Raw genomic sequence first — 21,809 nt, forward strand, 5'->3', positions numbered from 1 at the left:
TTAGGACAATAGACATATAAAGACAGGAACTAACACAACATTAGACTTCTTCCTTCAAAGATTTCTGAACACTTCAAAAGGGGAAGATTACTTCACAGACTGGAATATAAGCCCAGTTGGAACCAAGGTCTATAGGGCTTTTGAGGTGTCTAACGCTGAAAATCTCAAGTTGACTCTCTAGTTAAAAAAAGCTGGAGAGGAGAAAGGAAAATTCTTGTTCTGGAAAACTGTTCTCTGATGCAAATAGAAATCCATCTTACAAAGGAAGAAGTAGAGATGAGTTGCCCTAATTTAGTCTTTTGGAAAGAGACAAGAAGATTATGAATTTGCTAAAAAACTTTTGTTTCTTCTAACTATGACTTTATAAGCTATGAGATATCTTATTTTTTGTGAAAAATTTCCAAGCCCAAAGATATTCATACAAATTAACTTGAAATACTAAAATCCAGTTTTGGAAAGAAGAAGAATATAGAGAATCTAAATTTTTTAAAAGTTCTATAAAAAAGAGGTCTAGTAATTAGTTGGTGCTCCATTTCAGATATTTTCTCTGTTTTCCTTTTTTATGGCTTTTCTGTTTGAAGAGATGGAAACATTCAAATATTGAAAGTATTCCACTATGTGATATAAAAATAACTCCCAAACCTCTAAGTGGAAGTAATAAACTTCCTACTAGTATACTGATTAAATCAGTTCTAATCTTCTGGAATAAACTTGTAGAATCACACTATAAACTTCAGAAGGAGAATGTCAAATATTAATCTGAAAAGCACATTTTTCATTAGCAAAAAATAACGCTACTAGGAGTTTCTGCTTCCCCCCGCCCCCGCCAATAGTGCAGTGAAAATGATAAAAGTCATAGCACATATCATTGAGTCCTTATTTTAGCTGTCCTATTTTATCATACATTTATTATTAGTAACTATTCTGTAAGGTCGATATTAAATTTATTCTCCTTACCATATACAAGAATAAGCATAAAGAAGTGGAACTTCTGCAAATAGAACCAAATGTTATCATGATTTTGTTGTTGTTATTTAATAAATGTTTCTACATGTGAGAACTTTGGCCTAATACAAATGAATACTAATTCTTTAATAGGATTTGTGAGAACACACAGATTAAATTGGTGGAGTTCATTGTCAGTTCTCTTCAAGGTTTAATTTGCTCACAAAGGAACCAGATAAATCCTAGAAGGGTATTTCTTGCTCTCATTTTAAACATTTGTTATGGCAGCCGCATGACTCATTTTGATGGGAAAGTAAAGAATTTTGAATTTTTTAAGAAAAAACTTTTCCATTTTAATTAAAAATACTAATCTAAAATGTTATGAAAGGCTTGCTTTGTTCTATAATCTCGTGTTCAGATTTAGGGCTCAAGTAAGAATTGGTCATATATTAAGAAAACTTGGTAAAAATGGATACACCCGTAAGACATCTTGAATTTATTTGAAGTCTATGTTCTTTCACTACTGCAGTTGCTGTACATATGTGGAAAGCATCTATAATTCCTTTGCTGCATGACTACTTTTAAATCAGACTATTGAAAATAAGCATTTTGGGGATACATATGGAAATAGCAGTTTTCTGAGAATATATCACTTTCTGAAAAGCCAGTTGACTATTTTTGGCTCAAAGTTTTCTCTTCAGAAGGTTAGGCACATATCAGGAATTTATTTCGGTGAAACTGCTTTTAAAAACACCTGGATAACATGCACAAAAATTTAACCCCACACAAAATGCTTCTGTGAATGGGTAATTATTGTACTGACAAATTCTCCTTTGTTGAAACCTAATGTCAGCTATGGAGGGGTGAGAATTTTCTCTGTATCATTACAAATTTGACTTCAAATTAAGAGTGGGATTAAGCTGCTATCATGTGCTTTTACTGAACTCCTAGCCTTCTACTTAACTGCCAACTGAAAGATAATCTTACATTTTCTATTTATTTTGCCATTTTGACCACCAATTAAGTTTAGAAATCACGTCAAATTTCCTCATATACACAGTTTTATGCTTTATTTATATTTTTATTAATATGTTATATTATATATCACACATGGTAAATGCTATATGTGTATATATTTATACCTAATATATTATATAATCCTTAAATATATTACTTCTATAATATATGACATGTTGTACCAAGCATATAAATAAAACACAAAACACTGTATATAAGAAAATTTATATTACTTATTATGTGCTATATTAGAATACGTTTATTACAGAGATTACATTAGACATCTTATGTGTTTCTTATCTTAGCTGTTACTTGAAACTAAAGATTTGTTGAAAGGACTACAAATTAAGTTTGACCTATGATCTTCAGCCACTCACACCTTTACAATAAGTCACACATTGTACCAAAGTGACATTTATTTTGTAAAGCTTCAATATGTAGTCTGAATTCTTTGAAGCATATTCTGAATTATGTTTCCAAAATGGAACAATGACAGAAGAACCTTAACTTGGTAACTGTACTGAAGTCTACTAGAACCACAGTGGTGTTAACACAGTCAGAAGGCCTAAAGGGTGTATGCAAATTTCAACAAACAGTGTAAGAAATTAACAAACTTATGGCAAAAAATCTAAATTTCTAAAACTGTCTACTTTCTTCATGAGGTAATTTAAGTTGGAAATGCTAGAGGTCATTTCTAAGAGTCTAACAAGAAGTTATTCGTGCTGCTTTTGTTGACAGATGGAATTTATGTTTAAAGATGTAACTATCAGAATATATAATTATATCAGAAAAAGAATCTCAGAGATTCTTAAATTAGATGACAAAGGACATTTTAAATATTTTAAAATGTCATGTTATTGTATGAAAGCCAATGTTTCAGCTTATGGAAGCACAAATTAAAACCCTTCAGGGGATACTTACTCTTTTCTGTTCTTTTACATACTCTATCAATTCGTCTCTTGTTCTCTTCACTGCCTCTTCCACAGCCTTTTCACTTCGCTTCTGCTCTTCTATTATTGCTGCCTTAACAGTTTCCTGTTTGTGGGAGGAGGAAAAACAGTCAGCGAGGTATGCACTATGACATGTTTGTGTCCGTTTCATATAAACTAAAGTTTCTCTGCAATGGGTTATACTCATTCCGTTGAAAGTGTATCTTTAAACAGTAATAAGAATTTACAAAATCTTTTAGGATGTTAGAGATTCCACAGGATTCATTTTTCTAAACTGAAAGGGAAAAGAAATGGAATAAGCCATTTATTGCAGGGAGCGACTGACAGACTCCAATGGCTTCCTTACCAACCTTTCATTTGATGTTTACATGATTGATTGCCTTCCTGTACTTTGCACTATCCACATAAGACTTCCAACTTGTGTTTATTCTTCCAAGAACACCCTAATGCTCTAGCTGTTTTATTCACGTTTAATTTTCCCATCATACAGTAATCAAGTGTGGTCTGGGTGAAGATTTACAGCTAGTTTGGTCCTTCTGCCAGGTTAAGTTGTTGAGAGCTGGACACATGAATAAGAGGTAAAAATTCCACCCTCTGTGCTAATATTTGAAATGAGAATCTGGGGAGAAAAGTGGTACTTCCTATTTTGCTGAAATTGCAATCAAGTACTTGGAGATTTCAGAAATTCAGATGAGAAAAAAGGCTAAAATTCTGAAAAAGAAGTAGAACACTTTTCAGAAAGTAAAATAATGCTAAAATAATGTATCATGGAGTGGACGAATGCCACAAAATAAACTTCTTTAACTTGTACTTATCTATATAGGTAGCATCCTTCTTTCACAGGCCATCAGTTGGGAAAATGCCTTGAAATTTTGCAGGAGTATTTGTTTCATTTTATTATTCTTGAGGACTCTTCATTTTGTAGTGTATGCTGGTTTTTGTTCAGTTTTTCCCAATTAATTTTAGATATGTGTGTATAACCCAGGAAATACAAAATAATAATATTAAGAATTTCCTACTGTGAATATACTTACTGTTGAAAATTTGAAAATATAGAAAATTATGAAAAAACAACATAAACACACACATCTTCACACTCGGGTATAAAGAGTGAGGCTCAAACTGTACATACTATTTTCTAACTGACATTTTACACTTAAAATATATTTTGAATATTTAAATGTGATATACATTCCTTCATAATATGATTTACATTCTGTTACAGGGATATGTAAGAATTTATTCTATCAATCTTTACTCATGTGGATTTTGGTTGTTTTTAATAAAATAAAGCAGTGATGAGGATCCATATATAGATTTTTGGTGCATGTTAGGTATCTCTGTACAATGAATCAAGAAGTAGAATCATTTCGGCCAAAGGATATAATTTTTGGTCCTGTTAAGGCTTCTGACCTTTTGCACACATTATTTTTTCAATAAGCAGCCCATGGAAATGGCTGTTTTCTTACATCCTTGATTATATTCAGTCCTATTAGTTTTTAAAGCCTTTGCTTATTTGAGGGAGAATGACATCTTATTTGATTCTGTATTGTAAAAAGATTATGTGATATTCAACATGTTTCATAGAAATATTAGCAACATACATATCATCTTTTATCATTTGCCTGATCATATCTCCTCTTCCTACTTTAATATGGCTATGCTCATAATTTTTTGGATTCTTTTCCTAAAATAGAAAATTCCTTTCCTAAAATAAATTGAAGCCACAAATCTGCAAATCCCTATATGGTGGTAACTTTGAAAATGCTTACTATTTTATCTTCAGTCACTGAATACATTAAGATTTAGTTCCATTGATAAAACAGAGTACTAAGTTGTTTCCCTAATTATTTGGGGAGATTGATGTGAAAACCTATGATAAATGTTCAAAGACAAAAATGAGAACAAATTAAATTATTTAAAATAAAATAATCTACTATCATATTTCTTACTGGTTTCACACTAATTTTAAATTTGAAAATTTTCATATTTTGGAAAGGCGTAAAATATTACTAAGCCCCCTGAAATACAACATATTAATAGTTCTGTAGTAGAGAGTCTGAACATTCATACTATGTGGGTAAATTAAAAGTATAAAAAGCTTCATATCGGTTCAGGTCAGGTTTTGTCAACAGCTGAGGTATAAAATCCTTAGTTTTCAGGGTTTTTGAAATTTTAGAACTGCAGATAAGAACTGTAGACCTGGATTATCTAAATGTTAAAGACAAATCCACAGCACATTAAATATCAATCAGAATGTTTAACTAGCAAGGGTCAAATCAGTAAATTTGACTTGTTTGGTTGAAAGCAAAATATCAATTTAAATAAAAAGGGTATATGCAGAAAAAAACATGAAGAATTAGTAATCTGTTCTTCCATTGGCTTTTGAGGGGCTGAGAGTTTATTATCTGCTCAATCCTCTTTCCTTTTTGAGCTGATAACCATTTTCATAAAAAGCTTCTCTTAATTCAATTTTCCTCTCCAGCTGGGAGTCAGTTGACAGTCGAGGTTGTGAAATCCATCCTTAAAATACTTGCCAACAAATAAATTCTTTGAATATACTACAAAAGTAAAGTTTACGCCATCTAATTTGTAACCAGACCAAATTCTGAATTAGTTGGAAATAATTAGTGAATTTTAAGTGCATTTATACAAAGTGCCTGTGAATATCTGCCTGTTTTGTTGAATTCCCTACGAGACATGAGGATTAGTCTAAAATAAAATACACCTCACAAAGAATAAAGATTTGTCGCCAATGAGTATATTCAAATAGGCGATTTATTATAAAGAGTATTTTCCAGAATATTTAAGTAATGGCTACATCACTGGAACATGGTATTCTCGAAGGCAGTTTTCTCAACCTCAGCACTATTGACAATTCTTTCCTGGGAGCTGTGGGGGGATGTCCTGTGAAAAGCAGCATATCTGGCATCTACTCACTAAATTGCCTCCAGTTGAGAAACACTGATGTATGGTAAATAGTTTTGAGGGAAAAACATCCATTTGCATATATGTTATGATTTATTCAAATATATCAGTTATGTTTCTCATATTTTAAATATTATCTAAAATATATGTAATAAAAAATATATACAGGAAGTCATATACAAATGATTATATAGCTAGTTTTGAAATGAGGAAAAGAGTTCTATACACTAATTTCTTAAAAACCTGAATGACTGGAATCCATTTCTATTCTGTAACAATTAAATACATCATGATGAATAATATCATTTAGGGCTAAAAGTTTATGTGACATTTTGTATATGACTTTTAATTTCTCCTTATTGCTTAAAAGTATAGTTGTTTTAATATCTCTTAAGCTGCCATACATTTCAGTTATCATAGAATCATGAACTAATAAATGATCTGTGGTTGTTTGTTCTTTTTCAGTGTAATTTAGTGAAGGATTAAAAACACAGTTAAATTATGGAAAAAATTTCAGCAACCAACTCAATTCTGGTCTGCGGGCTTATAAACCATAGTATCAGAAGTTCTCTGGGGCAACTGTGTGCTTTTTTTTCTATACACAATGTATGCATATTCAATAATTCTATATTATTAAAAATGTTGCATGTGGTTGTGAAAATGTACCTTAGAAAATGAGTGTTTGAAGCATGAGTCAAGTTGCCTTATAGTTAAAAAAAGTGAGACTTCCATTTCTATACAAATTTATGAGTTCAAACTGTAGTTCCATCAGTACTTTTCAGATATTGATGCAAATGCAAATAAAATGTCTGTACTTCAAAATCCATTTACTGTGCAGTTGAGAAACTTTCAACTAACTTTCAATTGGAAGTAATTAATCTACACTGTAATGATAGTAAAATATAAAATTGAATAACCCAATTCTATAAATGTTGCTCAATTAAAATATGCTCATTGACTGATACCAATATTTGATAGTATCTAATTCACGCATTTTTAAAGATGAAATACATAGAATCTCTTAACATATCAACATTAATGAACTTTGCAACCATTTTTCATGATAGGGTATATAACTTTGAACCACAATGAAGCAAAATGCTATCCTCTCCACAGAGAATTCTATTGTCACTAGATGAATATTATTAAAAAATATTATCGGGGCACCTGAGTGGCTCAGTTGGTTAATTGTCTGACCCTTGGTTTCGGCTCAGGTCATGATCTCAGGGTCCTGAGATCGAACCCCGAGCCAGGCTCTGTGCTTTGCAGGGAATATGCTTAAAATTCTCTCACTCTGCCCCTCCCCATGCTCTCTCTCTAAAATAATTAATTAATTAGTTAATTAAAATAGTTATATTTTGAATTTATTTAATAAAATTTGTGAAGTTTTTTTCTCTTGTTATATAAGCACCCACATAATATTATCGATTGTCTCTTGATCCATTTCTCTAAGGACATGGGTCAGAAATGATCCTGTTATTGCAGCCACATTATATTGGCCTGAGCAAATAGCATTATGAACTGATTCCCAAATTCCTATCTAATTGTCTAAATATCTTCTCAGTATATTCAAAGATACCAGACATTCTATTATGTTTATCTTCTGGGAGGTATATCTCATGTACATATCTCCAAATGGGATTGGTTGTTCTCTACGTCTGTTACATAGCTGTCTATTCTGGATCTCCCTCATGGATATTTCTGGAAATGCACTGTATCTCTCTTGAACTGTGACTCCAGCTATCTGGATACTATTATTCTTTCTTGTTTTGTAAGAGAACCTCCTGCAGAAGATTCTTGAGAAAAGGCACACAGGAAATAAAAGCATTGATATTTCCTTTGTCTGAAAAATTACTTTATTCTACCCTCACACTTAATTTATAGTTTGGCTAAGTGTGTATTTCTAGCTTGGAAATTTCTACAATTTTAAAGGTTTTTGAGAAGTCTGATTACATTCTGATGCCTCAATTGCATAAACTTTTCCTTCTATAAGAAATTTTACACATATTCTTTATCCCCATTTCTTAAAAATTTCATGACAAACCTAGTTATAGGTCTATCTAGAAACTCAGGTCTTACAATCTAGAAACTCATGAGTCCTTCAATTAGGGAGATTTACTTTAATAACAATAATACTAAAATGTTATTTCTTGCATTCTATTTTCTGATTTTCAAGAATCCTCTGATTCAGCTAATGAACCTCCTAAGTTCATTGGCTAATTTTCTACTCTTTTCACTCCTATTTTCTGTTTCTTTGTATTTTTACATCCTTGTTTCTGGAAGACTTCTAAAACTTCATTTTTTTAAACTTTCTCTATATTTTAGTTTTTTAATCTTTTACTTCACTTAAAAATAGCATCCTCTTGTTTCATAGACATAAAATCTTCTCTTACCTTTAAGAACCTTGATAATAGTTTTTGTTGTTGTTGTTCTTGTTGTTTTACTTTTCCACACTTTACAGAATCTGTTTTAGTCCCTGTTTTTCATGGGAAGTTATCTGTTCATACTTGACTATTTGCTCATGTTTAAAGAAGAGAGCACTAAAATGCTGAGTAACATCTCTGTGCTTGCAGTTGTGGTTTATGGACTGTGATCTTAATAGCAGAGTAATCTGGCTGGGTTGTTTCCTTGGGGCAATTTCTGATACCAATATATTTAGGTCTTTTATCTTGGGCTGTCTAAATTCCTCAGAAAAGAATCTTCCAATTTCCTGTCTGGTTGTCAGCATTCTGAGAGCTGTGATAGGAAAAATGGCTATGGTTCTCCATAAGTAGCATGAAACTTTTTACCTTGTTGTCCTCTCAACCCCATGTCCACTTTACTTTGGTGATCCCTGGTTCAGAGACCCTACATTTTATTTTATTTTTTCCAGAGAATTAACTCCAGTTTTCTGTCAGAAGTGGAAAAAAAAATACATGAGGGCCTAGCTGCTTATTAAATAGACTTTCAAACTTTCTTCTAGTTGAGTCTTCACCTTCATTCCCACTTCCAGAAATTTCTAGTGCCACTAACAAGTAAGCCTTTAGGAGTTTCTACAATATATACTAGTCTTCTCAGTTTCTAGTTTAGGGTTCTATTTCACTAGTTTTATTTCAGTGGAGTTTTAGAAGAGAGTGGATAAAAATAAGTATTCTGTCTGCTCTTTTTAACCAGATATGTATTAGGAAAAATGTATTAAACTTTTTATTTTGAAATAATTTTAGATTTACAGAAACTTGCAAAGGTAGTACAAGAGTTCTCATATGCATTTCATCCAGCTTCCCCTAATATTAACATCTTACATCATTATGGTACATTTAACAAGAAATCACACAATAAAAACGAATAGATTACAGATTTTATTTGTATTTCATCAGGTTTTCCACTAATGTCTTTTTTTCTGTTCTAGGATTAATTCACGGTGAAACATTGCAATCAGACACCATATCTCATTAGTCTCTAATTACTGACAGTTTCTTGGTCTTTCCTTACTGGTCTTTCCTTATTAGGACATTGACAAATTTTTTTTTTTTTTTTTTTTAAGAAAAAGACTTTCTTTATTTGAGAGAAAGTGAGAGAGATCACAAAGGAAGAAGGAGAAGAAGACTTCCCGCTGAGCAGGGAGCTTGATCCCAGGACCCCGAGATCATGACCTGAGCTGAAGGCAGATGCTTAATCAACTGAGCCACCCAGGCACCCAAGGACATTGACACTTCTGAAGGGCACTTTTCTGGTATTTTGAAGAAATCTGGATTTAACTCTTTTTTTTCTCATGGTTAGACTAGGGTTATGACTTGGGGTAAGAATACCACAGAGATGAAGCATGCTTCTCATTATATTGTATCAGGGGAATGTGGCCTTAAACGTAATTTATCACTGGCAGTGTTAACCTTGGTCATTTGGTTAACATGGTATCTGCCAGGTTTCTCTGGTATAAAGTTGACATTTTTTCCCTTTCTAAAATTTATTCATTAGACATGAACAACTAAGTCCAGCCAACACTCCAGGGGGCATGAATTAAGTATCATCTACTGGAAAAGTGTATCTATATTTATTTTTAGAGATACATGAATATTTTTAGAGTATACTTTCTTCTATAGCCATAAAACTGTTCCTCTTTCTAATTTTTGCTTCAGTTCTAGAATTTATATTTTTCTTGATAAGTTTTCATTTCATTTAAACTTTACAACTGATTGGTACTAAGTCATTTATATTATGTTTAAAATTTGTATTGCATTTATGTTAGGTCACTTTATTCATTCCTCTGACAATGTTTATTAAAAACATCCTTCTTCATCAATCTTGTCAAAGATTTGTGAATTACATGCCTTTTAAAATGATAATATTTTGAAACTTTTCAATACATATTGTAAATTTCTGTTAGAAACTTTATTATTTCTTTCTATTTTCTTTGGATCATCCTATTCTTTCTTTTTTAACTGTATTAGTAAATTAGGTGTTAGCTCATTCTTTTCCATTCTTTCCTATTTTCTAATATATGTATTTAAGATTATGATTTTCCTTTGAAGTACCCCTTAGATGTTTCTCACAGTTTTTTAAGTAAATAACTATTTTAATAATGACTGCATTATATTTTTGTGCTTAGCTTTAAAAAAATTTACACATAGTGAAATGCACAAATCTTAAGTGTATGTACAGCTCAATGGATTTTCATATATATATATATATATATATGCCAGAAGGGTACTTTGCCACCATCACCTTGACGTTCCTTGACAAGAATGGAGAGACTGAGCTGTGCATGGAGGGCAGAGGCATCCCTGCCCCTGAGGAAGAGAGGACACAACAGCAGGGCTGGCAGTGGTACTACTTTGAGGGCATCAAACAGACCTTTGGCAATGGTGCACACTTATTTTAGGGCTGGCAACAGGGGGTCTACCTGCTATTTCAGGCCAGCCCTCTCCTGACTGGGGCTTGGGACTCCCAGGATTGTACCATCCCAACCACTAACTTGGGGCTGGGGCCCTTTCCCTCCATGTATACGTTGGGTTTGTGCATGTTTTCTGCTGGGTGGGATCAGAGGGTGATTTCTCTTTTATGTGTACATATGCTAAATAAACATAATTTTTAAAAAATCCCACAGGGAGTGGGGTGGGGATATGTGTGTGTGTGTGTGTGTGTGTGTGTGTGTGTATATATCTCCACCCATTCACCCACTCCCAGATCAAGATAAAGAGTGACTATATACCATAGAAAGTTCTCTCTTGCTTTCATCTACCAGAGACAACCACTATCATAATTCCTATCAAATGCCTCAGACAGATGAGCTTTGTCATATATCTCATTCTTCCTCACACTGGAGCAATTTATGCATTTGCCATATTCCCTCGTATATTATATGGTCCTTGAACACAATGGCAGAGTCTCATTCATGTTTCTAATCTCTGCATAAACTACCATTGGTCATGCACATAGCAAGTATTTGATATGTAGTTCCCTGGATATGCCATCTTTCTCTGGTTGAAGTGATTTCCCCTTAGCCTCCTCCTATGATGATCAGACGTACTCCTTAAGCACAATTTAGTTTGAGTATCATCATCTGTACATCCCTGGCATGCTCTAGACCTCCCACATCTTCTCCTAGGGTGGTGAGTTAGCTCCCTTTGTATGTGCTCAGAGACACCCTATATTTCTATCTCAAAGCACTCTATAACTTAAAACAGTAGGGATCCCTGGGTGGCTCAGTAGTTTAGCGCCTTCGGCCCAGGGCGTGATTTTGGAGTTCTGGGATCTAGTCCCACATCAGGCTCCCTGCATGGAGCCTGCTTCTCCCTCTGCCTGTGTCTCTCTCTCTCTCTCTGTGTCTGTCATGAGTAAATGAATAAAATCTTTTAAAAAGATAAACCCTTATAACTGTAATAACTGCTTTACTTGTCTATCTTATCAATGAGATCTCTTTGGAATCAGGGATTATATTTACTACAGTTCATATTCTTTATGACTAGAACTCTAATATAGTATCCGGCACAGAGTATAGATACATAGTTCATCTTCAATAAATGAGTGAATTTGTTTCCCCAGTAAAAGAAAATCGACTAAGCGTAGGTACTGTAGCTTATATTTGTTTTCCTCAGAGCACCTGTATGGTGGGTTTACCCTAGGTGAAAGCTTCCCAAAGTTTCTCAATTCACAGCTCCCTTGCTACCTCAATAATTTTTGTCACAGTGGAAATATCTAATTGTTTCATTTACTAACTCGTAAGGTCATGACATAGTAGCCATTTGAAAAGATGATATACAAAAATTGAAATACAAATACTTGAATTTTATCTCTAACCCAAATTACTTACTCATTTTATCTGACTCAGATATTACTTATCTCTAACCCCAATTCATTCATGTAATTTTGTACATAGCAGGAATTGCACAGCTCCTTACATCTTGGCATAAGATCAGACAATGACATTCTCACTTCTTGTTCCACATGGATATTTGCATAGTACTTGTTTTTTATCACAGCAACCCCGAAACCCAACTTCACTACAGTATGATGTACTAGAAAGGAATGTAAGACAAACCAGTACTCCCAACCTAGTAGTTAACCTGGTTTTCAAAAGATCCCAAGTATCTGTGTGTTCCCCTCTAATATTTAAAATATCCTGTAGCATCCTTGTGAGTTCACTGTAGCATCTCAGGGCACCTTTATGCATTTTGGAAACTACAGTGTTACATAATCACAATAAACATCCATTCACTCACTGTTTATTATTCATAGCACTCTGCTAGGTGTTAAAATGACAGAGGTGGTTAAGATGGTTGCAATCATAGGGATAATAATAGTAATAATAACATATCAAAATGGCAGCAGCCATCTGTGCAACACTACCACATATTATGTTCCAGATACCATGCTAAGTAAGTGAGTGAATTTCAGCTGGGTCAATAAAACTCGTTAATGATACTTACAATGCAAGATTCTGGAATTTAAAGTTAACAAAATAGTGATGTGTATTTTAATTTCATACTCAGAACCAGTTTGAGAGGCAGGTATACCCAGGTATATACTTAAGTTATATGTTTAGAAAATGGCAATATAAATAGATTAAAGGGAGTATTACAGTAATTATTGCTAAAAGAGCGTTTTCAGGGCACCTGGGTGTCTCAGTCAGTTAGGCATCTGCCTTTAGCTCAGGTCATGATCACGGGGTCCTGGGATCAAGCCCCATGTTGGGCAACCTGCTCGGCGGGAAGCCTACTTCTATATCTTCCTCTGCCATTGCCTCTACTTGTGCTCTCTGGCTCTTTCTATCTCTCTGTCAAATAAATAAAATAAAAAATCTAAAATAAATAAATAAAATAAAAATAAATAAAAATGGAAGAGCATTTTCAGTAACTAAGAATGGCCAATTTCTAGAATATTAGTAACTAGGTATAAGTCTGTGGAGTTGGAAATTGCCATGTACCTATAATGATACAAAAATAGAAACTGAAATCCCAAACCAAAAAGAAAATGACAGTAGAAATTATATTTGCAATGCATACATTCTTCAATCTTCCACTCAATCCATTCTTCACAATCCTAGATTAAAAATGCTATCCTTTTTGCTATGTAACTTGTGATTTGCTAGCTTTATACTGTGCTGAGCTAAAATTATTTTACCTACTTCTAACCTGTCCCCCCAGAGTTAAATAGAAAAAAGCCTCATTTTATGACTGTCCTTCAAATAGGTGAAAAATGTTACCATAGCTTTATTTTCCTCTTCTCTGAACTAAATACTCCAATTCCTTCTATAGTTGTGATAAGGTTTTCTGCTCTGTTACTGGTCTGACCACAGTACTTTTTTGCATGACATTTATAGTCTCTAAAGTTGTTTCACAAATCTATCTCAGTTTTCATTTAAAAATGTTTCCGAGGGCCTCACAACTCTATAAAGCAGGTTATTAATTAATTATAATTATTTTATATAATTATAATTTATCTTTAAATAATATATAAATAATATAAATATAAAATTTTATATTTATTAAAACTGTATTTATAATTTATAATAACTAATTGTAATTAATTATTAATCCCACTTTACAGATCTGAAAGTGGAGCTTCATACATTTTTAAAAAGTAGGCATTGTTACATGAACACAAACTAGGACTCATATCTAACCCCACCTACTTCTTAGCATACTTATTCTGGTAATCAATTATTCTTCTGATCACAGAAAATTCACGAAATGCCAAAAAAAATTTGTAGCCTCACATGAAAGAACTAAGAGTAAGCTTCCTTTAGTGTTCAAGCAAAGTAATCAAGGACGCAAATTTCTTCATCTCCAGTTCTTAGCTCTGCCTTTGGTGTAGGATCCATTTTCATAAAAGTTCTACACATATGGTCCCAAGATGGTTATATAACAGTTTCAAGGATTTTCCCATTTTCCCAAGGTGAATGACAGTGTTTATATACCTGAAGAAGAAGTTCCAAAATGGAGCCTTCTAGCCTGGACTCAGAATATGTATGAATTTTTAGGACTTGTTAACAAAGGGGTAGGACATAATCATTAGCTTGAATAAATAAGGGTTTTTGTCTAAATTAGAAAGTAGGTTAAATCTCACCTAAACCATATGGCTAAGAAATAAAAAGTATTACTTTGGGAAGAAAGGAATTGATGCTGAGGAGACACCAATAAATGTCTAAGATGATCCAATTCTGATTTGGAAATATTTCTCTTAAAACATGTATATAGAAATGAATGTGATGCTTCCATCAGACCAGTGAAAGAGAGCATACTACTTTACCTAAAAATTCTATTTGGACTCATGCACCCCCTCATCACCTTACAGCAAATCCATACTAGCTGTTCAAAGAAATCATTTGCTGAAGCTAATGAAGCTTTCTTCTCCTTGAATATTATTTCCTTGAATAATAAGAATAATCTCAGTTTGACACTCAAAAGACAATCTGATTAATATGTTTTTTTTAAAGATTCATAGCACCCAAAGCACTATTTGTGGTGACCCCACTATTGGTAAAATGTTCCATTTAAAAGCAATCAAAACTCTAAAAAGACCCAAATTGTGTTGATGGAAATCAAGTGCATTTTTAAAGATTAACATGTCTCTTTAAACTAGTGTTGATTCTCTACCATCTTATAACCCATTGCAGTTTTCAAGACTCAGCTCCTACATTTGGGGTATTTAAATCTAGTAGAGAAGAGACAGAAATCAATCCTTTAAATATAATATGCCTGGGCAGTGGTATAGTTATATACTAAATGCCAAAGAAGAAGAGAGAACACTTCAGTTAAACTAAGAAACATAAGAAGATGTTTTTTTTGGATTTAAAAAAAAGCAAAGTTATTAAATAAGAGTAGATTCTGCAAGTTAGGAAACCATTGTTATTCTAGGGTGAAGGCACAATATGACTCAAGGCCCAACACCATCAAATAGCATGATATGTGACCAGCAGTTTGGTACTAAAAGCATGAATTGTGAAGCAGAATAGCAGAAGATGAACTGAGTAGGTAGGGGGACCAGGTCGCTGACAGTTTATATTTTATGTTCTGAAAGATTTATAGCTCACACCAAGTAGCCTGAATGTTTCTATAGGCTATTGCAGAGGCACTGAAGAATTTAAAGCTCATTCATTTTTTATTCCAAATTGAAAGGGGACAAAACTGGAAGCAAAGATATCGATGTAGGAGGTCAAGGTAAACAATCAGAACTGCAGCTAAGTCAGTGAGAGCAGGCAGGCAGGCAGGCAGGGGGTGTGTATGCTTAAGGATTATTATCAGGTAAAATGGAAAGGTTTTAATGATTAAAAAGGTGTTAAAATAGAGATGAGAGAGGGAGAGTTTAGGAAAATCCACAGTTCTCTGGTTTGGGCAACTTGGTAGATTGTTACCTCATTGAATGAAATAGGAAGTAGAGTAGGAGGGAAGGGTCTTGAGAGATGAGAAGGTGAGTTGGATGCACTATGTGTTCACTTCTACCTAAGTGCAATACTTTTGACAAAAATGTAATTAAGATTTTACCTTTAATTAACTACGGCTATCAAAGTTTTATAAATAAAAATTTTAAAATAAACTAATGAATCAAAACTAAGTAAGTCAATACAGAAAAATTATTTCAGTGTTGTGAAATTATCTGGCCTGCTAAGCTAAAATAGAAATGCTATTTCCTTTTTTAAAAGAAGGGTCAGGTGGCAATGCTGAATTTCTTAAAGAAAATTTAACCACTGATTGTAATGTCTGTGGCTTTGGGGGAAACATAACCCCAAATTACAGTGGCTGTGGTTATAAACTATTATGAAGAGCTTCCAACGTCAGACATAGTTTAAGTGTCTGTATGCCCTGGAGTCCTTTTACAGGACTTTGCTAGAACAGCAAAATTAATGACTCTTTTTGCCCATTTTGGTGTCAATAACAAATGTACTTTCCTTTTGTTAACAACGATTTTCAAGGGACCCAGAATTAATTTAATATGAAAACCAAAAGAGTCAGAGTCATTAACTTTCTTCTCAATATTTCAGAAAAAAAACCTCAAATCTACAATCCACACTATGACTTGGTCTTAATTTATGACCAAGGCCAAACAAAATTATCTCTCAAATAAATTTGGAGAAATATGTGCCACAATCTTAGGGAATTGTGTTTTCTGTCATAGTTTAACATTTCTCTCTTCAGTTAATGTCTGTATTACACAGAGAAAATCTACAGGTAAATTATAAAGCCAAAGCTTTTTGTCTCCCTTACTTTTATTCCAAGTAATTTTAGTTACTTAGGTTTATACTGTTTTTCACTTTGCCACAGTGCATCTTTTCTTTATTTCTAGTGTGACTTGGTGGCTAAAGATGCTAATCGCTGTTAATTCTAAGTTTTATTTCCAGAATTCTTTGAGTTATTGAGTGCTATGATGTGACCTAAATCTTAGGTTAAAAACACAGTTTCCATGCTTTCATAATGTCATTCCCTTCAATCAGTACTCAAACACTCTGTAGTTCCCTGGACAGTAGTTCTTTAGTCTCTCCAAATCACAACTAGAGGAGAAAAAAATGAATGCTGGCCTCTGAAATCAGAAAGGAGGTGGGCAGAAGATGGCAGGAGCTGCTATTTATACTCGTGACCCTGAGATTCCTAGAAAATGGAGATGAAGCTTTGGCCACTTGAGCTGGGTAGCAGTGTGATACAGGAAGCAACAGTAACTTTAACACCTTCACAGTATCAACTGGAATACAACCATCATAAGTATGAGACTATTTCCACTATTACACCGTTAATCTGAAGTGGCCATATTTTTTCTAGGAAGAAGATGGCTACATTAGGTAAAAGAATGTCATATAGAGTCCTGCTCATCCAGAAGATTTTTATTATTTATGTATTTGGCTTTGATACCAACTCTATGGTTATTAATGCCAGTGTTTGGGCTCCAGCCCTGACAACACACCTGAACTCTGGACACACATTTCTAACTGCCTACTCAACATTTCCTCTAGGATTATGAAGAGGCACCTTGAATTTAATATGGATGAATTAGATTATTTATCCCCATGAAACTCAACCCTTCTCACCATCTCAAATTGCCATCTAGCCAAGAATTTATTCTGGTAGTTATTTGTTTAAAAAAAAAGCTTTATTTAATTTGTATCTAAATACAATAAGGTTCATCACTATAAAATATATAATTTGGTAAGTTTTGTCAAAGGTAATCACCACAATTATGATTAAGATATTTCTACCACTTTCAAAAAGTGCCCCTTCCCCAACTACTGATTTCTTTCCTCTTAAATCAGTTTTGCTTTCTTCAAAATTTCATATAAATAGAATTTAACATGTATATTTTTTGAGTCTGGCTTCTTCCCCAATTTCCTTATCTAAAGACCTCTACCACCCATTCTCAGTTAAACACATAACCCTTTCCAAAGCCCATATCACTATATGGAATTGCCTTATTCAGTGTGAATCTTTTTCAACTTAAATGTAAGTTCTCTGAGTGCCTTAGGGACATTGTCTATCTTGTTTGATGCTATATGCCCAGAACTTCCAACAGGGTGGACGTATGGTAGATATCAATAAATATTACTGAATAAAAAAAGAAATGAAAACAGTCCCTTCAGGTTTTCCTATTAAAATTATTGATACATTAAATGGTCAATGAGATGATTTTGTGCTTTATTCTAAGATGAGAACATTGGGAGGGGGAACAGTGTAGGGGCGAGTTGCAAGGCCTCTGCAGTAATGCTGTCTGATTTTGAATACAGCCTGTTGTCTCTTCTAAGGAGTTATTATCGCCTTGAGCAGGTTACATAATCTTCCTAAGCTTTAATTTCTATATCTGTAAAAATGGAGATAATTATGTCTGCCTCTTGTGAGTACTGAATGAGATCACACATGATACAAGGAGAAAACTGCCTGGTACATAGAGGTGAATTAATAAGAGCCAATAGTATTAGATTGATTGCCATCCTCACCACTACTGCTACATTACTATTACGTTACTATTTTCCACAATCAAAGCTGAAGAAAAACCTCTATAAAAATAGGTTTTTAGCTAGTAGCCTAAAATATTTATATACACTAAAGCCAGGTTAAGTGAAACTCAAACATGGAGAACTATTATTGTTTTCTTTATTGTTAAAGGAAACAATAACATTCTGTCAACTTTTGAAATGCCTAATATTCCAGGTATTTTCCTAAAAGTAGTAACAAGACATTACATATAAATCTGAAACTCACAATTAAAATCTTGTGATTATAAGGGTATGAACAAGTTCAAGAGGCAGAATTTCACATTCCTATCACTAGTAGCCTAGGAATAAAGTCTATTTAGAAATTATATTTCTGGTCCTGCAACTTTGGTAATTTTGGATGATTAATTATCTTAAAGGAATTTTTTTTACAAACCAACCTGTAATACTTCATTGCTTTTTATAATTTGCCTTTCTGTAGAATTAATGTGATTAATTAATGAAACAATGTCTATATATTTACTTGAGAATTTTGGATGAATAAAATTAAGTCTTATAAGTCATCTTCCTGAATTAATTGTATGATATTTTAGATCCTGACATTTAAGGACAATGATTCTGGAACACATTCCATAAACTACATATTAGGCTAGGGTCTCCCGAGTATAAATATGATTGAGACACTTATGGAAGTTCTCAGTTGAGTGGGACAGTCAAATAAATAGATATTTGAATTTGATATATGCTATAAGAGAATTAGGGATCCCTGGGTGGCGCAGCGGTTTGGCGCCTGCCTTTGGCCCAGGGCGCGATCCTGGAGACCCGGGATCGAATCCCACATCGGGCTCCCGGTGCATGGAGCCTGCGTCTCTGCCTCTCTCTCTCTCTCTCTCTCTCTCTGTGACTATCATAAATAAATAAAAATTAAAAAAAAAAAGAATTATAAACTACAAAATAAGAGTCTAGGGCCTTTTCCCCTCCAACAAATGATAAGTACTCTCTGACTGCAAGTAATAGTAGGAAGGAAAATAAATGTACATTCACGTATTTGCAATCTTGCTTTTACAGTAAACGGCACTTTTAAAAACAGAGTAGTCCTTCAAATATTTCTAATGCTAGTTTCTGAAGAGCATACATACATATAATGTATAAGATGAGGAGGATTATAAATCTTGAGAAATGATCTCCTTTAGTTCTTTTAAATATTTATAATAGCATATTTGTCTTTGTTAAGTCCAACATCAACGTATCTTCCATTGACTGCTTTGGTTTTCCTGCACATGAGCCATACCTTCTTGTTTCTTTGCATATCACATACTATTGATAAAAATGGACATTAAAATAATACAATATAGGAACTTTAGCAATTAGATTTCCTTCATCTCCCAGGAATAATTTCTATTGCTGTTATTCGTCTAGAAACTTTTCTGACCTAATTCTGCAAAATCTGTATTCCTTGTCACGTGTGGCCATGGAGATCTCTGCTGGGTTAGCTCAGCAGTCAGCAAATAATTACACAGCAAATCCTTAAATACGTTGAACTAGATCAGTGATCCATCATTTGCCAAGGGACTTTGTGTGATGGCTAACACCTTTAACACTGCCAGGTTACAACTCTTCCTTAGCCTTCACTTTTTGCTTGAATAGAATCAAAATCAGTTAGTGGTGAGAGATTGGGTCTTCTCAGGTCTTTCCTGGGCATGTGCACAACTTTGTGTATGTGTGTGACCTTCAAGAAATCCAGGTTTATTTTCAGAAGTCAGTACTTTTCAAAGCCATCAATAATGGTCACATTTTCTAAATTTCCCTTTTAAGTTTTCTGGCCAGGGTCTTGTTTGACCAAGTGGTATTTCTAACTCAGGCAAAGTTTACACAATTGCCACTTCATTGTTTGTGACAAATATTCTGAGGATGGGGCTTTTCCCACTATAAGCAAGCTCTAAGCAAATGGGGACTTTCTGGGAAGATATCAGATGGGTCAACAGTAATGATTCCCTGGAGAAAAGTTTTTGTTTGTTTGTTTTTATGGAGCTTCACATTTTGGCTACCCACTCCAGTGGCTTCTACACTGTTGGTTTTCATAGCTACCATGGTTGTTAGACTACTATTATGGAACTAGGGAGTAGGGGACGGGAGTCAAGCAAGTTAAAAATCTACAAAGCTTGCTGTTCTTAGTGAGATTTAACTATTTTTGCTGAATAAATACTCCTTGGGTTGTTGAAGCCTTTGGTTAATATCCAGAGTTCTGAAAAAGTTGATTCTGACATTTTTTGCTAGTGATTTCATTGCCTTTATGGAGAAGAAGCTAATTTGCAGGTATCTTTAGTTTATCACTCCTGAAGTGCTTAGACTCCATTTTAAAGAATATCAGTATTTGCCCAATTGCTTTTTGGTAAGTTAAGTTTATAAGTTTAAACACTTAACCTACCTGAAATTCATTTTAGTGTGCAAAGTCCAGAAAGAAATGGGCAGCTAGTTACAAATATTTTCAATCTTTTCTGGGTTAATTAGAAAGATACTTTTGAAAAAATAAAAAAGAAGATACTTTTGAGAATCTATATGGATCATTTCTGCAGAAGACTCTGCACATATATATGGTTTTCATAATTTCACTAAATTCACAGTTTGGGCCCCCTTCCATGCAAGAACAATCTTATGTCCTTCTGTATTCCATATTCCATCCTATTCCATTGATCTGTCTGTATCCATAGCAGTACCATAAGTTTTAATTATGCCAATTATCTTACACCTCAGAGCCTTTGTACTTAACTATTTCCCTGCCTGAAACATTCTTTTCCCAACTATTCAAAAAGTAAGCTGCTCACTTCAATGCAGGCTTCAGCTTAAATGCTAACTTCTTTCTTTCTAAGATTTTAGTTATTGATTCATGGGAGACACACAAAGAGAGGCAGAGACACAGGCAGAGGGAGAAGCAGGCTCCATGCAGGGAGCCTCTAGTGGTGATCCCGGACTCCAGGACCACGCCCTGAGTCAAAGGCAGACTGCTGAGCTACCCAGGTGTCCCCAAATGCTAGCTTCTTAGTTCTTACCTGACTACCCTATTCATATACTGGTTCCCTGATTCTCCAGACTTTACATTGCTTCATTTAAATTCATAACACTGACCACTACATTTTATTATAGCTTTAATACTTTTTTGTCAGTCTTCTTCACAAGAAGGCATGCAAGTTGTTGAGTATTTTCTTACTACTCTATCACCAGAAATAAGCACAGTCCCTAGAACATAGCGGGCAGTCACTTCAATTATCAATGTGAAAACACTGAAGAGTAAGTTTGACCATGTCAATTGGTATGCCTACTGGCCTAAATAAACAAAAGCTATAGAAGTCTCATATGACTCCCAAGGAAAGTAATTTGTCAATTTTCTAGAGTAGGACTATGAAGCTCTAAGGGGCTAATGGAATGACAATTGTTTGGTTGTAGCTGCTTTAGTACAACTACATGAAAACGAAAGCAGCTGTTTAAGAAAGACTGAATACATTTGACGTTAAGAGCTCACATTTGAAAACCTGCGAGTTAACTAGAAACATTGTTCTTTCTGCTATATATGTTCT

The 21,809-nt window shown here is 33.9% G+C and overlaps 1 protein-coding gene across 6 annotated transcripts in view; it reads right to left on the minus strand.

The window, feature by feature from the left end:
* Positions 1–21,809, minus strand: part of CCDC91 (coiled-coil domain containing 91) — a 325,203-nt gene that overhangs the window by 51,557 nt on the left and 251,837 nt on the right. For all 6 annotated transcript variants that reach the window (XR_012017558.1, XR_012017557.1, XM_072798484.1 and 3 more), the window contains one exon: positions 2,884–2,997. Coding sequence is in view for 4 of the 6 variants with exons in the window: in XM_072798484.1 (XP_072654585.1) it covers positions 2,884–2,997 (114 nt within the window). In the remaining 2 variants the exon portion in view is untranslated. The remainder of the gene's footprint in view (positions 1–2,883; positions 2,998–21,809) is intronic.

Source organism: Canis lupus, chromosome 25 (assembly GCF_048164855.1).
Source record: "Canis lupus baileyi chromosome 25, mCanLup2.hap1, whole genome shotgun sequence".
NCBI classification, from domain to species: Eukaryota; Metazoa; Chordata; class Mammalia; order Carnivora; family Canidae; genus Canis; species Canis lupus.